The sequence below is a fragment of the Arachis stenosperma genome, chromosome 4 (genome assembly GCF_014773155.1).
Source record: "Arachis stenosperma cultivar V10309 chromosome 4, arast.V10309.gnm1.PFL2, whole genome shotgun sequence".
In the NCBI taxonomy this organism is placed as follows: Eukaryota; Viridiplantae; Streptophyta; class Magnoliopsida; order Fabales; family Fabaceae; genus Arachis; species Arachis stenosperma.
In genome coordinates, this window is record NC_080380.1 from 144,110,187 (window position 1) to 144,131,270 (window position 21,084).

Below are 21,084 nucleotides of genomic sequence, written 5' to 3' on the forward strand. Positions count from 1 at the left end.
GGAGCCTATAAAAGGAGGCCTTTGGTGCATGAGTTAGATGTATCAATTGAAGGAATGTCTAGGTCCTATAACGATATATGAGGAAATTAGAGGGTGGAAAACACTTTGAATACTTTCACAGTTACATCTGAGTTGCATCATTATTTGCATATTGAATGGTATCATCGAAGCAAATGGCCAACTTTGTAATCTCCGTGTTTGTTTTCTGCCTATTAGCAACTTCATTATCCGAAGCTCTTAATGTAAGGATATATACTATGTAACAATTTTAATTTGTTTCCCTGTACTATATACTTAATTGCTTCAAATTAATTTTCATTCTCATCGATTTATGAAAATTTTTTGTTCTTATCCATTAGATAAAAATTCAACTAAAAAGTCAAACTTTTATGTCAATATTAATTAACTTTTTTAAAAAAATTTAAATGACAAATTTTAAGTCCTAAATATCAAATTTTAAATTATAATTCTTAAGTTTTAAATACTTGAAAATTTTTGTAATTTTAAAAAAATTAATTAATATTAACTAATTAAAAACTAATTTTCTATACTTATTCTTCTCTATGAATTGAATATAATTTTATGAGTATTCATGCTTACTAGTTACTACTCTATTAAACTGAGTTTGCAAGTGTTGAGTGATTTCAGTTTAAGCTTTATTCCACAAAGGAGCAACAAAATTGGATAAACCATGGTGGAGACATATACAATAGAAGATATGCCGACAAAGAACACAAAATCAGCCGTGAAACCGTTTCAAGCTTAAGCCTAAAATGGAAATTCTACGCAGGAAAAGACATAACTGCAACCCCATCAATCTTTGATGGAATTCTCTATTTCCCATCATGGAATGGTGAAATCTTTGCAGTAAGAGCAAGTGATGGAAGCCTTGTTTGGAAGCAAAACTTGCAAGAACTGACAGGGTTAACACCAACAGGGTTGGTTGCTGGTGTTAATTGGACAGTGTCTAGAGCAACACCAACTATAGCCGATGAATTTGTGATTGTTGGAATCTATGGTCCTGCTGTGGTTATTGCTCTCAAGAGATTAACTGGAGAGTTAGTTTGGCAGACAAGGTTGGATAGTCATAATTCAAGTACTTTGACCATGTCCGGAACTTACTATAAAGGGTTGGTATACATATATATCTCTTCTTAATTTCAAGAGTCTTTTTAGAATTTGTATAAATTTTTTATATAAACTTTTTTTTTGGGTGAAAACTCAGTGCAACTAACTTCATGCAAAATTAATTGTTGAGAATCGTTAAATGATTTGATAGATTTAATTAAATTCTCATCTAACGATTTTTAACTATTAATTTCATATATAGTTGCACCTGAATTTTTTTCTTATCTTTATTTTTTTTTATAATAGGATTTTAACTTTTTATTACATCATATAGAAAAAGATAATTATTACTTACCTAAATATATCTTCTTATAAAAATAATAGTTAACATGTGTTACGTTAAACAATTTAGTAAAATATAACAAAATATACGATGAGGGTAAGGTAAAAAGAAAATTAAAGTTTAATCACTTTAAAAGAGTTTTATTCGTATAAGATGTATTAGAAGTTTGAAAAGTTTTTTTTTATCTATGAATATTTATATATTTTTGGGAAACTTTTTAAAAAAAAAAATTGGACTCCTAATATCAATAAGATTATTGTAAAATTTAAAACTACTCCATTCTTATTAAGAAAAATAACAAATATAGTTTAATTTAATAATATATAACGTTATATTATATCAATAAACAAAATTATCACTAAATAAATAACTAAGAATATATTTACTTATTAATTATCATAATTAAAATAAGAATGTTATTAAGAAAATTAGTTATTTTATTTCAATATATTAGAAATGAAAACTTATTTTAAAATGTTAAATTTGTTTAAAAGTTGACAAATGTATTGAAATAAAAAGGTGTAACGTGTGAAAAGAAAAATCGTTAATTAGAGCTACTTTCATATTAAAATTAAGAATAAGTCTAACTTAATTTTAAAAGTTAGTTTATGAAATGAGAAATATTTTATATATTTATAAATTATCTAAAGAAGATATCTATAAGAGACATAAGACTTTGTCACGAACTATAAATCAAATGATATAGTCTTTTAATATTTATTTAGAAGTTGTCGATTCAAAATTTACTTCTAATTTTAAATAAAATAAAAAGAAGACACATAAGACTTTTATTAATGAGTTATAGTTCAAATGACATAATTTTTTTATATTCACTTAAAAATTGTGAATTCGAGTCTCAGTTCTAATTTTAGATAAATAAGAAAGACATAAAAAACTTTTAATAAAATAAGATGAAATTAAAGAAATTGTAGCATTTTAAGCTAATGAATAGTGAATTAGTGAGGCTCTCTTGCACTTTTCAAAATTAAGAAATAAATTCTTTATTTTTGTTTCATTGTTGAGTATTCTATAATAATATTATCGATAATATTAAAGAGATAAAAAAATAGATCAAATTTATTTTATTTAATATTTATTAATAATTAATAAATATTAAATAAAAATTTTTGATTTTTTTATTAATTTTTAATTATTAAATATTTCTGTATATGCCACCCTCAATCAATATGGCCAATTAATCTTGTATAATTGCTTAGGGGTTTTTCGTCAATTGAATGTGTCGTCGTGGACTTTACGCAACCAATCTTTTTATTTATTTTCATCATAAATTATTTTATACTTCCATTATTAAAGTTGACTTTAAATTTGATATGCATGTGCATATTAAGAAAGGAAAAAATTTGGTAACAAAAGTTAGGAACTAAAATAAGCCAAAACTTTTTATTTTTGACTTTATTTAATTAGATGAATAAAATTTAATTATTATGCTTTCACGTGCCTACTATTTTTAATTATTGCAATATTTATTGTATATATTAAATAGTATATTATAAATATATACTTTATCAATTTATATTCTTATTAAATGAATATACATAATTTATATTTATAATTTTTAATTTATATTATAATAACAAAAGCATATTTTTTATTTATTATGTAACATTTATATATTTATATACATAATTTTTATAATTAATATATTTTTACAATTAATATTATTCAATTTTAAACTATATTTAATTATATATTTTAAATTATTTCATATATCCACTAATAAATTATGATTCAAAATGTTTTAATTTTTTTTTGAAGATATTATACATTTAAATTAACGTATAATGTTTTAAATGATTGATAATTTAAAAATTTGTTTCATATTTTTCAAAGTGAAATAATTTATTTTGATTTACATATATTTTCAAATTTTACTATAATTAAATTTAAAAAAAATATCAAATAATTAAATTAATTTATTCAATTAGCAAATTTATTCATAACATCTATAAGTTCATACACATAACATTCATAGTTAGGTAAGATACACATAACATCCAAAATTTCATATTAATAACATCCATAATTTCATACTCATAACATTCATAATTTCATATATATTACTAAATTTTAAACTATGTGTCTTGTTATATATTTCAAATTATTTTATATGTATACCAAAGAGTCATAATTTTAATATTTTTTATTTACTATTTATATGTATTTTTATTTATTGATTTTAATATGACGAGTTAATAATTATTTTTAAGATTTTATTTCTTAATTTTTGTTTATATTTTATATTAGTCTATATGTAAAATATAAGTTGTATATCAGAAGTTGTTAAATTCTCTAATTTAATATCCATATTTTTATACATATAATATTTATATTTTATATACATGGTATCTATAATCAATAAATTTATTTATTATTTTATTTTACAAGTCATAAACTAATAATTTTGGATGTTTATAATTTTCAATAAATAGAAATCGATCAAATTTAAGATGTTTTTATTTTTTTTTTAAATGTGTTGAGGTGATTTGAGATTTTTTAAAAATAAAAAATATAAGAATTTGAGATTTTTATTTGGGAGAAAAAAATTATAGAATTATAAATGTATATAGTAATAATAAGAGAGAAATTTTTAGAATTTGATTCACATTAAATTTAAAATTAACTTTTATAGTATAATTAAATGAAAAAAATAATTAATTATTAAAAAATTAATTATGTTAATTAAATTAAAAGAATAATTTATACTCTCTTATAAATACAAATATTATTAATTATATATCTTTATTTATTATTTATAATATTTTGACTATGTAGCATTATTCATTAAAAAATAACAAGGTTAGAGACCAACACTATTTTGTATTTGGGAGCTGTTTGTTTTGTGCGTCACCTTTATCGTCATAGGTCATAGATTTTACGTACGGAAGAGTTTAAGACAAAGTTGTCATTAGTTAACTTTAACTTCTTTCAAATTTTACTGAATTTTCTTTTTAGTATACATATACAGTTATTTTTGTATAAAATTATTGATAAATAAAAACAGTTGGATGATAATTTAATAAAAAAAAAATTAACAGAAAAAAATCTTTCATTAAAAAAAATAGCCGAATAGTACTTATAAATCGCAGAAAATACATAAGATTTAAAACAAAAACAAAAAAAATAAGTTTTATGTTAAATTATGATACGAGAGTAAATACATAATTTGATTACAAAAAATGTTAAAAACAAAAAAATGATAAATTATAATCTCTATTATTTTTAAAACTACATAGAAAGTGTTGCAAACTTACAACATAGACAAATATTTTTTTTCTTTTTGGAATAGATCCAAAAGTTTCTTAAATTTAAAAATATTCATGGAAAAAAAGTTTCTTTTATTATATTTTTATCCCATACTTATAATATCATTTTTAAAATAATTTTGTTACATTATCAACAATATTTCTGTTAATTTTTGCCAATTTTTATTTATGATTGTATTTCATAGATTATCTTTATATATGTGTCTAATAAAAATATGAGGAATTATAAGGACTAGCACTTAACCATTAAAAAGAAATTGAATGATTCTACACCATTAAATATAATCTACACCATTAAAAACATAATTGATAACTAAAAACCACAAAATCTACTTGCCCCTAAATTTTCTCTAAAAATATTTTTATGACTGTATCTAATAAAAATATCTTTATATATATATTTTTTAGATGTATCTCGTTATACATGAATTTAAAATATAATAATTAATTATTATTTACAATAAATTAATAAATAATATATTGGTACCTATAGTTTTTCTTTTTAAAATACCATAAAAAGAATCTTAGATATCATAACGAAGAGAGAACTAAGTATAACGCAGTTATTAGAAATATAAATCTGGATCAGATCCAGATATCTAAAAGAAAAAACAGAAACAAAAATAAAAGCCAAAACCAGAAAGAAGGGGCGCGCGGGAGAAGAGAGGAAGGGATGGTGACGAAAGTCTGGACGTGGGAAAGTGGCAGTGGTGTGATGTGACCGGTGAAGAAGGAAAATAAAAATGTAATTATAAAAATAAAGAAGATAATAGATAAATAGTAAGGGAAGAGAAAAAGAGAAGGAAAAGAAAAGATAAGAAGGTTAAAGAGGGAAGCAGGGGATGGTCACCGCAGCCCTGGGACAGCGGCAACCCTCATGTAGGCATCGTGACTCCCTTTAAGAGAGAGAGAGGGGCTATATCTTTTTTCGTTTGTGTCATTTGGTATTTTCAATTTAGTCAAATTTATTACTCTAAATTATTTAACCATCATCAAATATTAACTTCACATAAAAATAACGGTAAATGTGTGCCTGCTTGTATATCTAACACTATTATACCTTCATATCTATAGGGCTTTTTATGTAGGTACATCTTCACTGGAAGAACTCACAAGCATTGAACAATGTTGCACATTTCGGGGAAGCTTTTCAAAGCTAGATATTCACACTGGTGCCATCTTGTGGCAAACCTACATGCTGCCGGATAACCATGGAAAACTAGGAGAGTACGCCGGAGCCGCCGTGTGGGGAAGTAGTCCTTCCATTGACGAGGCAAGGAACCATGTTTACATTGCCACGGGAAACTTGTACTCGGCGCCTTTGCGCGTTGAACAGTGTCAAGAGAAACAGAACAACCTAACTACGACACGGCCAACACACCCGGACGAGTGTGTTGAAGAGGAGAATCACTCGAATTCGATTCTTGCTTTGGGTTTGGACAATGGTGATATCAAGTGGTATCATCAATTGGGAGGGTATGATGTATGGTTCCTTGCGTGCAATAATTTATCTTCATCTCCTAATTGTCCACCAGGTCCTAATCCAGATGCTGATTTTTCTGAGGCACCATTGATGATCACCATTCATGTAAAGGGAAGAAAGGAAGATATTGTTGTTGCTGTGCAAAAGAGTGGTTTTGCTTGGGCTTTGCACCGGGACAACGGCACCATCATTTGGTCAACGGTAACAAATTTAAATTTAACATTTTTATAGAAAAAAATTTCTTCAAATAATTTTTGAATTATTTTCTTGTGACTTATTTTAAGTTTATAAGTCCTGCGTTGCGTGCGATGTACATTAAATTACCTTTTATGATAATTTTATAGAATTTTATATCTTCTTATTAGCTAACAAGGGAAAGTCTAATATTATATTCCTTTGAATAATAATGATAAAAAATATTGAATGAAACAATTTGTTTTCAAGGTTTTAGTTCTTTTAGAGGTATTAATTGATTATTTTTCTCCTTCAACACTTCTTTACTCTTTAGTAAGTAACTAAGTCTTGCAAAAAATTAATTAATATTAATAAGAAAATTATTTTTTAAGTCCATCATTATTTTAGATATATAGGTAAAAAAAATAGATAGATAAATCAAGATTTTAATAAGTATTAGGCATTCTAAAAAAATATTTATTATTATTATTATTATTATTTTGTTAAAAAAATATGTATTATGTTATATGTGAACTTGATGTATCTTCTATATAAATTCCAATAATAAGAGTGTGGTGCATTTTGGAAAATGTAAGCAGGAAGCTGGGCCAGGTGGGCTTGCAGGAGGTGGATACTGGGGGGCAGCAACCGACACAAATATAGTGTACACCAACATTGCAAACTCTGATGCCAAAAATTTCACTCTTAAACCCTCGAACAAGACCACAACTAGTGGTGGTTGGGTGGCAATGGATGCTAATAGTGGCACAATATTATGGTCAGTAGAAAACCCAAGCAATGCCACTGCTAGTGGACCTGTTAGTGTGGCTAATGGCATTATGTTTGCTGGTTCCACGAATAGGAAGGGTCCTATTTATGCAATTGATGCAAAGAGGGGTGAAATTGTTTGGTCTTATGAGACTGGTGCCACCTTTTTTGGTGGAATGTCAATTAGTGATGGATGTATATACTTCGGTAATGGGTATAAGGTTGGTATTGGATTGAATCTTGGCAACTTCACTTCTGGAACTTCTCTTTATGCATTTTGTGTCAAAGTAAAATAACTCATATTGGGGACTTGGTATGTACTATGTAGTGTTTCTTAATTAATAACATGGACTCAACTTTGGGTGCAATATATATAGAGCTAGAGCCAACATTTATTGTGGTGTACTTGTGACTAAATCATATTGATCAATGAATTATTTTGGTCAACATGTTTTTGGTATTAAATTTTTTTGGTAAATCTTGTGGGTAAGTTATTTCTCACAATTTGGGTCTGACTTAGCCCGTCTCAAAGCCCATTAAGCATTATTCGTTAATTGAAGACTGGCCCAAGAAGCTCTCTTTGAATACACATTTGCAATAATAGTCTAACCTTCTGTTCCGCTTGACGAGGTGATGGCTGCTCTTGATCTGAGTGAGGAGGAAGATGGGGATTTTCTTATGGAAGAGTGAAACAAAGTTCTTTCTTAGTTAACTGTCTCTCTTTATGATTTTTTTTGGCCTATGCTGTTATGTAATGTTCAGGGGTGAATTTTGTTATGGATATGTTAGGGAGATAATGGACTATTTGTACAATGTGTACAATGGCCTATTGAGTTACAAGATGAACATCTCCCATACTATCTAGAAAAACCATCCGAGTACTAGGGATAATAAACATCTTCCCAAAAACTTAAACTAATTTTCGGGTTCACTAAGGATCAAATTCTTGATCTTTCGGATCTAGCGCTTTAATACTATGTCATAATACCACTCATCTCAAATGCTTCGGCTGATGGGAAAAGATAACACTAATGATTATATCTCTAATACTCCATAAACCTTCATTGTACATATTGTATAAATATTTCATTGGCTTCTCATACTTTCCTTTTGTTATCGCCCTAAACAAAGGTTTTGATATTTATTGCAAAAATTAAATAGCTTATTATTTATTCAGACACTTTTTGTCAAACTTTTTGAAGAATCAGCAAGTTTGCTAAATTATCCAACCGCCATTTCTGTGAGAGAATTGAAAATGAGTTGGTGTCAAAAACATTACACACAAAAGGCAGAGTGAAAAAGATGCAGAGAAGTTCTCAGAAGAAGCAAAGTAAGACGGCGCCTGATTCAATACTTCTAAAAGGTTTGGAGTATTAAAACTCTTTTTAAAGAGTTAAATAAAAGTTAACGTTTAGTACTTTTTAATTAAGAAGAGAGAGAAGAATCATCATTTAATTATTAAGAAAAGAGAAAAGAATTAACATTAAATTCTATTTGGGTTAAATTTTTTGTTTTAATTTAAATTTATTTTATTTTTAAATTGATATTAAATTATTATAAAATTATGATAAAAATAAAAATTTAAAAGAATTAAAAAGATATAATACTCTTATTATTCTAAATTTTTTTTATTTAAACAAACATATTCATATTATTTTAAAATTAATATGAATAAATTTATTTAAAATTTTTAAATTTTAAATAAATATATTCCTCTTATTTTAAATAAATATTCTCGTATTATATTTTTAAAACGATTAAACATGATTTTTAAATAGTTCAACAAAAGAGATAGATATATGTAATCTTTCAAATTAATAATATTAAAGTGTATATATAAATACATAATATCTGAAAAGATTAATAAATCTTACCTAGAAAATATAGTTAGAGATATTTTTTGGTTAAGATAATAAAAATAATACGAATATATTTATTTTTATTAAATTAAATTATTAATTTAAATTATATCTATCTAAATTTTAAATAAAAAAGTTTTAAAAATTTAAAATTAAAATATGCGAATAAAATTAGATTAATAAAAAAAAATAAAAATATACGAATACGATTCAAATTATATAGAAATAGAAATAAGTTTGTCAGTGAACAAATTCATTATTTTCAATGAACAAAAACAGATAATATATTAAATAAATTTTATGAAATAAATTATAATTTTAAATAAATAATTAAAATAAATAAAATATAAAATTATTAATTAATTAGATTTTATTAACTAATTAAATAACTTATATACTAATAGAGCATATTAAATTTCTTATAATAATTATAATTATTATTTATTAAAAATATATTTTATAAGTTGTAATTAATATGTTTGTAATTTTTCAAAAAAAAAGTATTAATTGTTTATTGATTTCATCAGTATACATTAAATGTTAACCTAAATCAATGCAAAGTAAATTAAATTTTAAATTTTAATAGTATTTTTTTGTTAAAATTATATGAAATTTTAAAACTCCAAACACTAAGGGAGTATTGTAACATCCACCAAATAAGACCCTGACCTACATAAATGCAACCATCTTATGGTACTCTGCCTTTAATTATTGCACAAATTGGCCACCACTTATTACTTAATTGCCTCATCAAACTTAATTATTTAGTTAATAATGTATATACTATACGTATTTTTTAAAACGGGTCAAAGAAAAAATTTGAAAACATTTTGGCAGCATCCAGAAGAAAACTCAAACTTGTAATCTCTTAGATGAGTATGAGAAAATTATACCATTTGAGCTATAGCACATTAGCGATGCAATTTTCAATTTAAAATAGTGATAATGATACTTATATATATGATAATAATATGATATGACTCTTCAAATGCTCCAACAACAATATATGAAAGCAAATATATATATTAAAAAGCGAAGATGTGTGACTAATATATTATAGCTTCTTTTGTTTTTTAATTCTAGGTCCACTTCTAGTTTTATTACTTCTAGTTTTATTATATTCCTGCTAATCTGATCTTGAGAGAATGAGAGTAGTACAAATTTTCTCAGAATTTTATCGAAAACCAAAGTCAAATTAGAAAAATAGAGCATACGATACTTTGTTTGTTTATATAGCTACTATATATCTAGGTCCTCCTATAAGGATACATGTGCAAAGGTGGAAACACTTGAATAGTTTCACCATTACATCTAAGTTGCATATTGAATTGTATCGTCGAAGCAAATGGCCAGCTCTGTAATCTGTGTGTTTGTTTTCTGCCTGCTAGCAAGTTCATTTTCATCCAAAGCTCTTAATGTAAGGATATATACTATGTAACAAATTTAATTTGTTATCCTTAATTATACTATATACTTACTTAAAATTAATTTTTTATACATATAGTACTAGCTACTACTCCATTAAAGTGAGTTTACCATGTTGAATGATTTCAGTTTAAGCTTTCCACAAAGGAGCAACAAAATTGGATAAACCATGGTGGAGACATATACAACAGAAGATATGCTAACAAAGAACACAAAATCAACCTTGAAACCGTTTCAAACTTGACACTAAAATGGAAATTCTATGCAGGAAAAGACATAACTGCAACCCCATCAATTTTTGATGGAACTCTCTACTTTCCATCATGGAAAGGTGAAATCTTTGCAGTAAGGGAATGTGATGGAAGCCTTGTTTGGAAGCAAAACTTGCAAGAACTAACAGGATTAAAACCAACAGGGTTGGTTGCTGGTGTTAATTGGACAGTGTCTAGGGCAACACCAACCATAGCTGATGAATTTGTGATTGTTGGAATCTATGGTCCTGCTGTGGTTATTGCTCTTAAGAGATTAACAGGAGAGTTAGTTTGGCAAACAAGGTTGGATAGACATGACTCAAGTGTTTTGACAATGTCTGGAACTTACTATAAAAGGTTTGTATATATCCCTTCTTGGACCATAATTAACAATTTTGATGCTTTGATTGAAAAACTAAGATTTCATATATAACAAAACAAGTTTTCAACTTTTTTATTATTTTACATATAAAGTTGATAGTTAAAAATTAATACAAATTTATTCAAAAATATTTACATTTTCGCACTTGAATTTTCACCTTTAAAAATTTAAGAAATTTACTTTTTTCCGTCAATATATTTATTATTTCTTGGGATACTTATTATTTGTTCTTATTTAGCACATCTGTTAATAAAATTCTTATGAAAAATTAAAAACTACCACAATTTTTTGTGTGTGAATAACTGTTAAGAACTTAAAAGCATATTGTTAAGAAAAATAATAAATAAATTGTAATAATATTTTATTCTTTTATTAAAAATTTAAGAAAAATAATAATAAATTAAAAACTACCACACTTTTTTTTGTGAATAGTTGTAATAAATAATATTTTTTTTGTGAGTAATGAGTTTTATTTTTATTCATGAACCGTACTATTTGTTGTTACGATTTTCTAGCAAAATTACACAATTCATTAATATATAAATCGTGAATGATTTAGTAACAAATATAAAAGTATGAAAATAATTCTTTATTTTTGTGTGGTCAGTCGTCACTGTTGAGTGTTGAGTGTACTATATGTATATGTCACTCAATGAAAATGGCCCACTATATAATTATTTAGGGGTTTATTTGGTCAATTGAATTGAGTCTCATAATCTTTAAACATTTTTTAATTTTTACATCACAGAATATTTTGTTCGTTTTATTATTAAAGTTGACTTGATTTTATATAAAAAAAAAGGTAAAGTTAGAAAAACAAAAAAAAATCATCCAAACTTATTTTATTTAATATTTATTAATTGTTACAGAAATAATAAATATTAAATAAAATAAATTCTAACTAATTTTCACTAAATTTTTTTATTCTGCTAAAAAAAATGGATAATCAAATAATTATTATGCATGCATTCGTGTAAAAAAAGGTCAGGTGTTTTTCATCATAAGTGGCAGCATGGCGTAAGTTCTTTACATGATATTATAGGGATATAATTATTTACATAATTTTTTATTAATTTAAATTTTTCTAAAAAATAATTTTATAATATAATAACAAAATTTTTATGATTGAAAAAATTAAAATGTTATTTTATTATTTTTTAAATTAAAAATTTTAAATTCTTAGAACTTAACTAAATTACCATTATACATAAAAACTTAATATATAAATTATTTTTATATCTTCAATTAATTTAATTAATTTAACTAAATTTTTTGTCTAACGATTTTCCAGGGTAAAAAACTCAAATGAGCCAAGGAGAGCTCAAAATTACCTAATTAAGCCAAATGAAAAATCAATACGTGAATCAACCAGGACGAATTATTATATAATTCGAATCAATATGATTCGAATTTGATTTGCATGTAATTCGAATTGATATGATTCGAATTACTAGGAAGCCAACAACTGAATGAAGTTCGAAACAACTTGTTTCGAATTACACCAAGATAATTCGAATTAAGTTAATTCGAATTACTAGGAGAAGTGGCTATTAGAGGGGTTCGAATCAAGTTGATTCGAATTAGGTGAAATTGGAGTTGCATAGTAATTCGAATCAAGTTGATTCGAATTACAAGGGATTCGGCTATAAAAGGAGTTCGAGCCAACTTCATTCGAATCACTTTCTCATTCTCCAACCCCACCAAATCCCAGAGAAAAAGACCAACGTTCAGTACGAGTGCGACCAGAGCGGCTGTTTCTGTCGATGGGGGACGATCCGAGAAGGCTTTATCGTTTGGATGGAGTAGCTCATATCGCCGGTGTGATCAACGACGAGGTTAGTGGTTTATGTAAGCGGCTTATGATAACGGTATTTGTTAATGGTTTTTTATAATGGTTTATGTTACTGTTAGTGGTTTAGGATAGTGGTTTAGGAAAGTAGTGTAGGGTAGTGGTTTTTGTTGATGGTTTTTGTTAATGGTTTTTGTTAATGGTTTTGTTTTAGCGGTTTATTGTTAATGGTTTTTGTTAATGGTTTAGGAAAATAGTGTAGGCTAGTGGTTTTTGTTGATGGTTTTTGTTAATGGTTTTTGTTAATGGTTTTGTTTTAGCGGTTTATTGTTAGTGGTTTTTGTTAATTGTTTAGGAAAATAGTGTAGGCTAGTGGTTTTTGTTGATGGTTTTTGTTAATGGTTTTTGTTAATGGTTTTGTTTTAGCAGTTTATTGTTAATGGTTTTTGTTAATGGTTTTTGTTAATGGTTTATTGTTGATGGTTTTTGTTAATGGTTTTTGTTAATGGTTTTGTTTTAGCGGTTTATTGTTAATGGTTTTTGTTAATGGTTTTTGTTAATTTAGTGGTTTGTGCATCTGTTCTAATTATGTGGTTTATGTACTGGCCAGCCTCGTCGTTGCATATCCAGTGTTAGGCGGCAACAGGGGATGCGTCTTGATGAGAGGTATGTCCCGTACTTGCAGATGGCGGGACTTTACCATCTTGCGAGACTGAACGACAGATGGTTCCGACTAGACGAGCCCCTAGTCAGCGCATTCGTGGAGAGGTGGCGGCCTGAGACGCACACCTTCCACATGCCGTTCGGAGAGTGCACTATCACGCTTCAGGACGTCGCATACCAGCTGGGGTTGCCAGTCGACGGAGACTATGTTAGTGGTTGCCTTACGGACTTCCACCTTTACATTGAGGGTGGGAGACCTGCTTGGCAGTGGTTCCATGAGTTGCTCGGTGTTTTACCTCCGGAGAACCAGGTGCAGAAATTCGCAGTCAACTGCACCTGGTTTCAGGAGACATTCGCAGAGTGTCCAGATGGGGCAGATGAAGAGACAGTTAGGCGATTTGCCCGGGCCTACATCATGATGTTATTGGGTACGCAGCTGTTTGCCGACAAGTCCGGCAATCGTATACACATCAGATGGCTACCGTATGTTGCTCGGCTTGAGGAGATGGGTCGCTACAGTTGGGCGTCGGCGGCACTAGCATGGCTGTACAGGTGCATGTGCCGAGTCGCCAACAGACATGTTGTGAAGTTAGCTGGCCCATTACAGTTATTACAGTCGTGGATCTTCTGGAGGTTTCCCACACTCAGACCATCTGGGTATGATGAGATCAGCTGGCCCCTTGCCTCGAGGTACCGTTATTGTTTTGTACTAGATATTCTTCTTGTTATTATTTTGTAATTATGCCCTATATTCTTCTGTTTTCTTGTACGCAGATGGTCTGGTTACAACCCTGGGATTAGCAACAAGGGACCTCGGGTACAGATGGCTCGCATGAAGATCGACTTGTTACAGCCTCGGCAGGTAAGTAAGCAGAACTTTTGTGTATCTCAAGTCAGTGTTTCAGTTTATATCACTTAACTGAAAGTACAAACGATTTGATTTTGATTTTTTCAGTTCATATGGATGCCCTATAGCGCAGTCGACGTCATCCAGGTTGTCCATCCTGAGGTGTTGGAGCCTCGGCATACGATGTTGTGGCGATGCAGGACGTCCCTGATTTATTTTGCGGTTGTCGAGTGGCATCAGGTTGATAAAGTTTTACCTCAGTTTGGCGGCGTTCAGCCCATACCGTCTCCCACCCTGAACATCGACTTCCTGATGTCGAAGGACGGGAGAGGAGGTGACCGTTGGTTCCCGGCACAGTACCCTGAGTGGCATCTTTACTGGCAGGAGCGTGCTGATTATATTCTACAGTTTGACATCGTGCCCGACCCTGGACCGTCACATGAGTTCTTGACATGGTGGTATCAGCACGGGAAGAAGTTTTTATCGCCGGAGATGTTATTGGGGGATCCGAGAGGTGTTCCTATTCCAGATGAGGCGACACAGAGGGGTGCAGGCCGACTTCCAGACATGGACCGGGTAGAGGATGTTCCTGACAGACGTCGCATTGAGAGGAGAGCACGAGTTGGGACACGTCGTAGCCAGCGTGAGTGGAACTGGGTAGATCAGGCTATGGATGCCGGAGACGACCCAGTTAGGGGTGGGGGGAGAGTTCGTGGTCGTGGAGGCAGGAGGAGGGTGGGTGCTGCTAGACAGGGTGCCCAGATGCCTGGGGGAGGTGATGTTGCGGGGGTTGATAGGGCGCATCAGGGCGGACATGATGGTGGGTCCCCTGGATCTGGTATGGGAGATCCCACGAGTCACACTAATGAAGTAATCTCCAAGACCTCCACCACCAAGCCCAGCATCAGTGTGACTCGTGGGATCTCCCATACCAGATCCAGGGGACCCACCATCATGTCCGCCCTGATGCGCCCTATCAACCCCCGCAACATCACCTCCCCCAGGCATCTGGGCACCCTGTCTAGCAGCACCCACCCTCCTCCTGCCTCCACGACCACGAACTCTCCCCCCACCCCTAACTGGGTCGTCTCCGGCATCCATAGCCTGATCTACCCAGTTCCACTCACGCTGGCTACGACGTGTCCCAACTCGTGCTCTCCTCTCAATGCGACGTCTGTCAGGAACATCCTCTACCCGGTCCATGTCTGGAAGTCGGCCTGCACCCCTCTGTGTCGCCTCATCTGGAATAGGAACACCTCTCGGATCCCCCAATAACATCTCCGGCGATAAAAACCTCTTCCCGTGCTGATACCACCATGTCAAGAACTCATGTGACGGTCCAGGGTCGGGCACGATGTCAAACTGTAGAATATAATCAGCACGCTCCTGCCAGTAAAGATGCCACTCAGGGTACTGTGCCGGGAACCAACGGTCACCTCCTCTCCCGTCCTTCGACATCAGGAAGTCGATGTTCAGGGCGGGAGACGGTATGGGCTGAACGCCGCCAAACTGAGGTAAAACTCTATCAACCTGATGCCACTCGACAACCGCAAAATAAATCAGGGACGTCCTGCATCGCCACAACATCGTATGCCGAGGCTCCAACACCTCAGGATGGACAACCTGGATGACGTCGACTGCGCTATAGGGCATCCATATGAACTGAAAAAATCAAAATCAAATCGTTTGTACTTTCAGTTAAGTGATATAAACTGAAACACTGACTTGAGATACACAAAAGTTCTGCTTACTTACCTGCCGAGGCTGTAACAAGTCGATCTTCATGCGAGCCATCTGTACCTGAGGTCCCTTGTTGCTAATCCCAGGGTTGTAACCAGACCATCTGCGTACAAGAAAACAGAAGAATATAGGGCATAATTACAAAATAATAACAAGAAGAATATCTAGTACAAAACAATAACGGTACCTCGAGGCAAGGGGCCAGCTGATCTCATCATACCCAGATGGTCTGAGTGTGGGAAACCTCCAGAAGATCCACGACTGTAATAACTGTAATGGTCCAGCTAACTTCACAACATGTCTGTTGGCGACTCGGCACATGCACCTGTACAGCCATGCTAGTGCCGCCGACGCCCAACTGTAGCGACCCATCTCCTCAAGCCGAGCAACATACGGTAGCCATCTGATGTGTATACGATTGCCGGACTTGTCGGCAAACAGCTGCGTACCCAATAACATCATGATGTAGGCCCGGGCAAATCGCCTAACTGTCTCTTCATCTGCCCCATCTGGACACTCTGCGAATGTCTCCTGAAACCAGGTGCAGTTGACTGCGAATTTCTGCACCTGGTTCTCCGGAGGTAAAACACCGAGCAACTCATGGAACCACTGCCAAGCAGGTCTCCCACCCTCAATGTAAAGGTGGAAGTCCGTAAGGCAACCACTAACATAGTCTCCGTCGACTGGCAACCCCAGCTGGTATGCGACGTCCTGAAGCGTGATAGTGCACTCTCCGAACGGCATGTGGAAGGTGTGCGTCTCAGGCCGCCACCTCTCCACGAATGCGCTGACTAGGGGCTCGTCTAGTCGGAACCATCTGTCGTTCAGTCTCGCAAGATAGTAAAGTCCCGCCATCTGCAAGTACGGGACATACCTCTCATCAAGACGCATCCCCTGTTGCCGCCTAACACTGGATATGCAACGACGAGGCTGGCCAGTACATAAACCGCATAATTAGAACAGATGCACAAACCACTAAATTAACAAAAACCATTAACAAAAACCATTAACAATAAACCGCTAAAACAAAACCATTAACAAAAACCATTAACAAAAACCATCAACAATAAACCATTAACAAAAACCATTAACAAAAACCATTAACAATAAACCGCTAAAACAAAACCATTAACAAAAACCATTAACAAAAACCATCAACAAAAACCACTAGCCTACACTATTTTTCTAAACAATTAACAAAAATCACTAACAATAAACCGCTAAAACAAAACCATTAACAAAAACCATTAACAAAAACCATCAACAAAAACCACTAGCCTACACTATTTTCCTAAACCATTAACAAAAACCATTAACAATAAACCGCTAAAACAAAACCATTAACAAAAACCATCAACAAAAACCACTACCCTACACTACTTTCCTAAACCACTATCCTAAACCACTAACAGTAACATAAACCATTATAAAAAACCATTAACAAATACCGTTATCATAAGCCGCTTACATAAACCACTAACCTCGTCGTTGATCACACCGGCGATATGAGCTACTCCATCCAAACGATAAAGCCTTCCCGGATCGTCCCCCATCGACAGAAACAGCCGCTCTGGTCGCACTCGTACTGAACGTTGGTCTTTTTCTCTGGGATTTGGTGGGGTTGGAGAATGAGAAAGTGATTCGAATGAAGTTGGCTCGAACTCCTTTTATAGCCGAATCCCTTGTAATTTGAATCAACTTGATTCGAATTACTATGCAACTCCAATTTCACCTAATTCGAATCAACTTGATTCGAACCCCTCTAATAGCCACTTCTCCTAGTAATTCGAATTAACTTAATTCGAATTATCTTGGTGTAATTCGAAACAAGTTGTTTCGAACTTCATTCAGTTGTTGGCTTCCTAGTAATTCGAATCATATCAATTCGAATTACATGCAAATCAAATTCGAATCATATTGATTCGAATTATATAATAATTCGTCCTGGTTGATTCACGTATTGATTTTTCATTTGGCTTAATTAGGTAATTTTGAGCTCTCCTTGGCTCATTTGAGTTTTTTACCCCGATTTTCCATTATCAACTTACGCTTCACTCGAGTTTTTACCTTTGCGTCTCCATCTAGGGCTTTTTATGTAGGTACATCATCATTAGAAGAAGGATTAAGTCCTGAACAATGTTGCACTTTCCGGGGAAGCTTTTCAAAATTAGATATTCACACCGGTGCCATCTTGTGGCAAACCTACATGCTGCCGGATAACCATGGAAAACTAGGAGAGTACGCCGGAGCCGCCGTGTGGGGAAGCAGCCCTTCCATTGATGAGGCAAGGAACCATGTGTACATTGCCACCGGGAACTTGTACTCGGCGCCTTTGCGCGTTCGCCGGTGTCAAGAGAAACAGAACAACCTAACAACGCGGCCAACGCACCCGGACGAGTGCGTTGAAGAGGAGAATCACTCGAATTCGATTCTTGCTTTGGGTTTGGACAATGGTGATATCAAGTGGTATCATCAATTGGGAGGGTATGATGTATGGTTCTTGGCGTGCAACAATGTATCTTCATCTCCTGATTGTCCTCCAGGTCCTAATCCAGATGCTGATTTTTCTGAAGCACCGATGATGATAACAATTGATGTGAAGGGAAGAAAGGAAGATATTATTGTTGCTGTGCAAAAGAGTGGTTTTGCTTGGGCTTTGCACCGGGACAACGGCAACATTGTTTGGTCAACGGTAACAAATTTTAAGATTCTCGTATTTTTAATTAAGCTACGATCAATTTTTAAGTGAGAGAGATCAACCAACGATTAACTTCATCCATCACCAAATCATTAGCTAAATAGCAAGTAAGCACACATTATAGGCTTATTTGGTTTGTATTTTTATTTTGAATTTTTTTTTAGGATTATATGATAAAAAATGTAAAAAGAATTTTTTTTATAAATAATATTTTAAAAAAAGATATTGAACATAATGAAATATAAACCAAACACCTTTGTTAGTACTAATATGTTTTAGAGAGTATACTAATTATGATAATATAGGTGGAGTGATAAATAAATTCGTCCTTTAATTTGATTTTGTAATTTTGTATGTATATTTGTGTAGGAAGCTGGGCCAGGTGGGATTGCAGGAGGCGGATACTGGGGGGCAGCAACCGACACAAAGATGGTATACACCAACATTGCAAACTCTGATGCCAAAAATTTCACTCTTAAACCCTCGAACAAGACCACAACCAGTGGGGGTTGGGTGGCAATGGATGCTAGTAGTGGCACAATACTATGGTCAGTTGGAAACCCTAGCAATGCCACTGCCAGTGGACCTGTTAGTGTGGCTAATGACATTGTCTTTGCAGGCTCCCCAGATTGGAAGGGTTCTATTTATGCAATTAATGCAAAGAGTGGTGAAATTGTTTGGTCCTTTGAGACTGGTGCTACTGTTTATGGTGGAATGTCAATTATTGATGGATGTATATACCTTGGAAATGGGTATAATGTTAGTCTTGGATTGTTTTTTGGGAACCACTCTTCTGGAACCTCGCTTTATGCATTTTGTGTCTAAGCAAAATACACCAACACCAAAGTAATAATCTTCCTTCATTTCTTAATGGAAAGAAAGGAAACTTAGTCATGGACTCTGTTGGATTTTGATCTATATATATTATAATAAAAAGAAAAGACGTGTGACTATGTATTATAGAGTGAATATCCCATCCAACCCTGACAATTACTTTAAAAGGACAACGAGACTCTTAAGAAAAAAAAATTCAATCTGGTTCCTGATATTTTTTTTTTAGGACTGATTAGTCCCTATGAAAAAAAACAACCTAGATTTTTTTTAGCACAGCGACTTTGTCGTCCTTTCGAAATAATTGTCAGGAACCAGGTTAAATTTTTTTCTGTTAAAGACCTCGTTGCCTTTCGAAATAATTATCAGGACTATTTTAGGTTTTATTCTATATTATAATATAGCCTCTTGAAGTTTTTTAATTCCATATATAATTACACTTCTAATTTTATTATATTCCTGCAATTTGATCTTGAGATCGAGTAGAATAATTTTCTCATAATATTATCCAAAACAAAAGTCAAAATACAAAAAGGGAAAACGATACTTTTATATAGTTTCATATATATATATATATATATATATATATATATATTAGATTGAGTTTATTTCTCAAATCAGGACAAGTCAAAACACAAAGACAAGGCATAAATAATATAAATATAAAATTTTTTATTTTTATATTTTATTTTATGATAAATTAAAAATTATAAAAATTTTATTTTTTTATTTAAAAAATTTGAGACAAAAAATATAATAATAAAAAATTAACAAAAATAATAAAAAATAAAAAATAAATTATGTTTTTTGTTAGTATCTCTATGTCTTTTTTAATAGGATGGATATAAAATACACTAATTTTATATCTTTAGACATAATATCTCTATCCATATCTTCTTTGTCAAACACAATTTTGTATTTCGGTGTCTATGTTTCAGTATTCTATCTCTGTATACAAACGCAACTTTATGGATAATAAGTGTGTGTGGAAGCATTTCGCACACTAAAATTAATATAGAATATCAGTAAATACAAAAAATAAATACATGTGTGGTTTAATTTATTTTTAATTATATAAGCAAATACAAAAATATTATTTGTACACCAAAATTAACAACTAAAATCAGCTATTAATATGTTTGTGTATAAATACATGTGTGGTTTAATTTATTTTTAATGTGTATTTATATTTCAATATGTAATTTATACTGGCTGACAACTAATTTTAGTATACACGTAGCATACGTTGGAATAAATTAATTTCAATAACCCAGATCATCCATATTGAATCACCAAAAATACTGTAGTGCGGAAGCGTACCTGAATTCATAAACATGAATTATGATTGGAAGAGTTTGGATCTTGTGATTCTTTCGATCTTCCTCAACCAAAGCCTTCTGTATTCATAGGCGGCTGAATTGTGACTCCTTTGATGGGGAAAGAGCAACAAAGGCGGCTTTGATATATTGGGGACCGAAA

At 31.8% G+C, this 21,084-nt stretch overlaps 3 protein-coding genes across 3 annotated transcripts; all 3 read left to right on the forward strand.

Annotated features, from left to right (window-relative positions):
• On the forward strand, positions 1-7,490 carry LOC130976273 (uncharacterized). The gene is made up of 4 exons (XM_057901092.1): positions 1-242; positions 649-1,130; positions 5,770-6,379; positions 6,952-7,490. Exons 1-4 carry the CDS (start codon positions 156-158, stop codon positions 7,414-7,416), a joined length of 1,644 nt encoding a protein of 547 aa, XP_057757075.1. The 5' UTR covers positions 1-155; the 3' UTR covers positions 7,417-7,490.
• A 2,639-nt stretch (positions 7,491-10,129) lies between these two features.
• Positions 10,130-20,027, forward strand: LOC130976631 (uncharacterized). The gene is made up of 4 exons (XM_057901544.1): positions 10,130-10,396; positions 10,534-11,012; positions 18,162-18,768; positions 19,144-20,027. Exons 1-4 carry the CDS (start codon positions 10,325-10,327, stop codon positions 19,597-19,599), a joined length of 1,614 nt encoding a protein of 537 aa, XP_057757527.1. The 5' UTR covers positions 10,130-10,324; the 3' UTR covers positions 19,600-20,027.
• Positions 12,465-14,343, forward strand: LOC130976632 (protein MAIN-LIKE 1-like). Its single transcript, XM_057901545.1, has 2 exons — positions 12,465-12,872; positions 13,437-14,343. Exons 1-2 carry the CDS (start codon positions 12,801-12,803, stop codon positions 14,226-14,228), a joined length of 864 nt encoding a protein of 287 aa, XP_057757528.1. The 5' UTR covers positions 12,465-12,800; the 3' UTR covers positions 14,229-14,343.
• Positions 20,028-21,084: the final 1,057 nt, after the last annotated feature.

What these genes read in the sequence shown, in the direction of transcription:
- LOC130976631 (XM_057901544.1), top strand. Translation starts at nt 10,325, where the DNA reads ATGGCCAGCTCTGTAATCTGTGTGTTTGTTTTCTGCCTGCTAGCAAGT. An exon ending in TCTGGAACTTACTATAAAAG is followed by an intron (nt 11,013 to 18,161) that starts GTTTGTATATAT and finishes GTCTCCATCTAG; the next exon opens with GGCTTTTTATGTAGGTACAT. An exon ending in GCAACATTGTTTGGTCAACG is followed by an intron (nt 18,769 to 19,143) that starts GTAACAAATTTT and finishes ATATTTGTGTAG; the next exon opens with GAAGCTGGGCCAGGTGGGAT.
- LOC130976273 (XM_057901092.1), top strand. Translation starts at nt 156, where the DNA reads ATGGTATCATCGAAGCAAATGGCCAACTTTGTAATCTCCGTGTTTGTT. An exon ending in TCCGGAACTTACTATAAAGG is followed by an intron (nt 1,131 to 5,769) that starts GTTGGTATACAT and finishes TCATATCTATAG; the next exon opens with GGCTTTTTATGTAGGTACAT. An exon ending in GCACCATCATTTGGTCAACG is followed by an intron (nt 6,380 to 6,951) that starts GTAACAAATTTA and finishes AAATGTAAGCAG; the next exon opens with GAAGCTGGGCCAGGTGGGCT.
- LOC130976632 (XM_057901545.1), top strand. Translation starts at nt 12,801, where the DNA reads ATGGGGGACGATCCGAGAAGGCTTTATCGTTTGGATGGAGTAGCTCAT. An exon ending in CCGGTGTGATCAACGACGAG is followed by an intron (nt 12,873 to 13,436) that starts GTTAGTGGTTTA and finishes TGTACTGGCCAG; the next exon opens with CCTCGTCGTTGCATATCCAG.